Source organism: Babylonia areolata, chromosome 8 (genome assembly GCF_041734735.1).
Source record: "Babylonia areolata isolate BAREFJ2019XMU chromosome 8, ASM4173473v1, whole genome shotgun sequence".
Classification (NCBI taxonomy): domain Eukaryota; kingdom Metazoa; phylum Mollusca; class Gastropoda; order Neogastropoda; family Buccinidae; genus Babylonia; species Babylonia areolata.
The window spans coordinates 26114520-26118117 of NC_134883.1; the positions used below are offsets into that span (position 1 = coordinate 26114520).

The 3598-nt window shown below is 40.3% G+C and overlaps 1 protein-coding gene across 1 annotated transcript in view; it reads left to right on the forward strand.

The window, feature by feature from the left end:
• The first annotated feature begins 789 nt into the window (after positions 1–789).
• The window catches only part of LOC143284688 (uncharacterized), a 124740-nt gene continuing 121931 nt past the window's right edge, over positions 790–3598 (forward strand). The window contains exon 1 of the mRNA XM_076591618.1: positions 790–1098. Within this exon, the coding sequence (XP_076447733.1) occupies positions 1056–1098 (43 nt within the window). The 5' untranslated portion in view covers positions 790–1055. The remainder of the gene's footprint in view (positions 1099–3598) is intronic.

A 3598-nucleotide genomic window follows, 5' to 3' on the forward strand; every position in this document is an offset into this window, starting at 1 on the left:
TACAGTACAGAACAGTACAGTACAGTACATATAATACAATACAAAACAATAATACATAACGCAACAGACAGTTGTAACACTTTGAGGTCAGCTTGTCAGTATGTATCTCTCTGATGACTTTTGTGCACACGCAAAAATGAGTAGAATATTACTGTATAGGATTATCTTTTTGTCTCGTTACAACTACTCTAGTTTTTAACAGATTCGAAAAAAAAAGAAGAGGACAAGCATTGTAAGCACACTTTCAAACACTTCGGAAGGCAAAATATACATCATAATAGGTACACAATAAAACAAGATGTGTTCAGGTATTTCGCTTCGTTGCAAACACCATTTGACTTCTTTGCGATATTTTTTTCATTGAAAATATTACAAAAGTCAAAATGCTAGAGTGTTAATAGCCGCTTTGAACAATGGGCATACGACAAATCATACTCGTTTTGCATGGATCAGAAGAAAGGCACACGTTGTTGTTGTTGCTGTTCTTGTTGTTGGCCTTTTGGCTTGTTCGGTAAATTCTATCGCAGGTTTCCATTGATTACGAAGAACAAGACACTTTTAACAACTTTAAAACGTTTAAAGCTTCACAACCCAACCCATCCAAACCTAACCTAGCCGAACGCGACCCAGTATCAAACTTAAAATCTCCCCGGCACGCACAGCCCAGACGTTTTTCTCAGGGGGGAACTAGAAACCAGCGACACCGCTCTCATCCCATCCCGTCTGGCGACGCAACACGCTGCTTGTCTCCCCTCTTCGCGTGGCAGACGACACACCAGTCCTGTTTGCAGAAAAGCGCAGAGGAAGCCAACGCCGGCGGCTCGCTTTTAAATGGTGGGGGGCAGGAAAAGTTTAGAACAGGACAAATAGTCTTCCACCCTTCTGAAACGACTCGGGCCGGGGAAGTTTTCACTGAATTCCGTGGCCCCTCAAAAGGGTTTGCGATTTTTTTTCCATCACTTCTTGAATCTTGTCGTCGGCGAAGTTGAATCGGGGATTGAGAGTGCTGAGTCGCCATCACCAAAGGTTTCTTTTTGCAAGTTGAAATTGGCAACATGGGCTCACTTCACGTCGTCGTTTTGACTTTGTGCGTCTTTGGTAAGTTTCTGGGTTTATTTGGTGTTAAATTCTTTGTAGTATAGTGATTCTTAGCAATGTTCTTGTTGTACTGTTGTTTTTCATTCATTCATTTTTTTTAAAAACTCACATTCCAAAATGATTTCTATCAATTGTTTTTGTCACTGTTCTGTGTTTAGTGTTGTCTCTTTCAAGTTTTATGTTTGTGCTCCAGGCTACTATCCCGTCTGTCTCAACCTGCCTTTTTCCTTTTTATCTATGAAGACAGTCAGACAGACAGACAGAGCATGTTTAGATGATTGCATTTTCAGGTTTTTGTTTTGTGGTGTTAAAACAAACGGTGTTTAAGACCTTGAAATAATCTTCAAGTTCCGCACGCTTTTTCTTTTTCTCTGTTTTCAAAACTTGCGTCTTTTGAAACTGATTAGTTATCTATTACATGGCACCGCTGATCATTAAATGTAATTATTTTGTCCTTTTTCATTTCGTTGTTTCTTTCCTCCTGTCTGTATTTCTTTTTTTCTCGGTATGATTTAAAAAAATTAAATCAATGTTTCAGTGTGTAAAATCACCAGCCTATTTGAATGGACTGTGAACAAATCCTTAACGAAAGTAACGTCTATCTCCTTGTTTCTGGCTCTCCACCTGTTAGTCTCTCTCATTCTGTCTCATCTGTCCCATTGTCTGTCTGTATATCTGTCTGTCTGTCTGTCCCATTGTCTGTCTATATATATCTGTCTGTCTGTCCCATTGTCTGTATATCTGTCTGTCTGTCTGTCCCATTGTCTGTATATCTGTCTGTCTGTCCCATTGTCTGTATATCTATCTGTCTGTCTGTCCCATTGTCTGTCTGTATATATGTCTGTCTGTCTGTCCCATTGTCTGTCTATATATATGTCTGTCTGTCTGTCCCATTGTCTGTCTATATATATCTGTCTGTCTGTCCCATTGTCTGTCTGTATATCTATCTATCTGTCTGTCTGTCCCATTGTCTGTCTGTATATCTGTCTGTCTTATTATATAAAATTATGTCTGTCTTATTGTATATCTGTTTGTCTAATTGCCTGTCTATGTATGTGTATGTTTGTCTAATTGTCTGTATCTGTATGTCTCATTGTCTGTATGCATATCTGTTTGTCTGTCTCGCTGATTGTATGTGTGTCTGTCCGTCTTATTATATTTTTGTTTGTTGGTCTCATTGTCTTATATCTGTTTGTCTATCTTATTGTATCTCTGTTTGCCTCCCTCATTTTCTGTTTATCTGTCCGTCTCATTGTCTATCTGATTCATTGTCTGTATATGTGTCTGTCTCATTGCATATGTCTGTCTCATTGTTTAACTGTCTGTCTCATTATCTGTCTACCTGTTTGTCTCGTATATCTGTTCGCCTCATCCGTCTTCTCTTCTGTCTTTTACTGTTTGTTCGCTTGTCTCTTAGTCAAATTTCACCTTTTCTGTCTGTCTACATGTCTGTCTCTCTGTATCAGTCTCTCTGTCTGTCTCTGCCTCTGTCTCTGTCTGTCTCTCTGTCTGTCTCTGTCTCTCTCTCCACACTCCTCTCACTCTCCTGCCCCTCTCCCTATTTTTATCGATTGTCTGCCCATTCGCATGTACAAAGGCAATTCCACGTTACCCTTCGGCAGCAAAATGCAAAGCGTATCTAATACGAGTAGAATGGTTAAGCCTTGTACTTGCCTCGCTTCTGTTCATTTGATGCCGATACGACAGAATCTTAGTCTTGCATCTTGCATCTATATTATGTATCTAATCGTCTATCGATCGATCAATCTGTCAATCTATTTCATATCTGTCTTTATTTATCTATCCATATATCGTCTATCAGTATGTCTCTCTCTATACCAGTCTATCCATCTAGCTAGGCATCTTTTTTGTAGATGCATGATAAATTAACACTTCGCCCGTATCAGATCTGCCTGGCCGTGCTAGTGTTACGAAACTACTGAAATAACCTCCAGGGTTTGTGCATAGTTTTAACGTTCCCAGTATTTTGTTGGATCCAGTAGGAAAGACTCAAGTGCAAGGATTTATCATTTATGAGCTCCTTTTCCTCCCCCTCATAGATTGATAATTTATCAGCTAACTCCCCATTATGTTTTTCCTAATTATAATCTCCCTTCACCAGCACCTTTGGAGAATCATTGACTTGTGGCCTTTCTACCTTGGAAGATGGGACCGGTCCTGTAGTTTTACATTAATATTTTTTAGATGAATAACTCAGCTGTTCGTTGATTAGTATGCACAGTCGCGCGAGCGCGTGCGTACACCCTCGCACTGGCGCGTGCGCACGCATACGTAACATGGCTGCTCCTGTCACACTGTTGCCGCCAGAGCTGGAAGATCAGGGGATAGAGGCATCAGGAGGAGGGTAGCAGCGGAGAAATCTGTTGATCGAAGGTTCCGTTTACACTTAGTGGGGTATCAGCATGTTTCTGTTGTCATCCTCATCATAAATTATCATGTTTTATGTTGAGTAATTGTCTACGTTAGTTTTGCCGCGCCT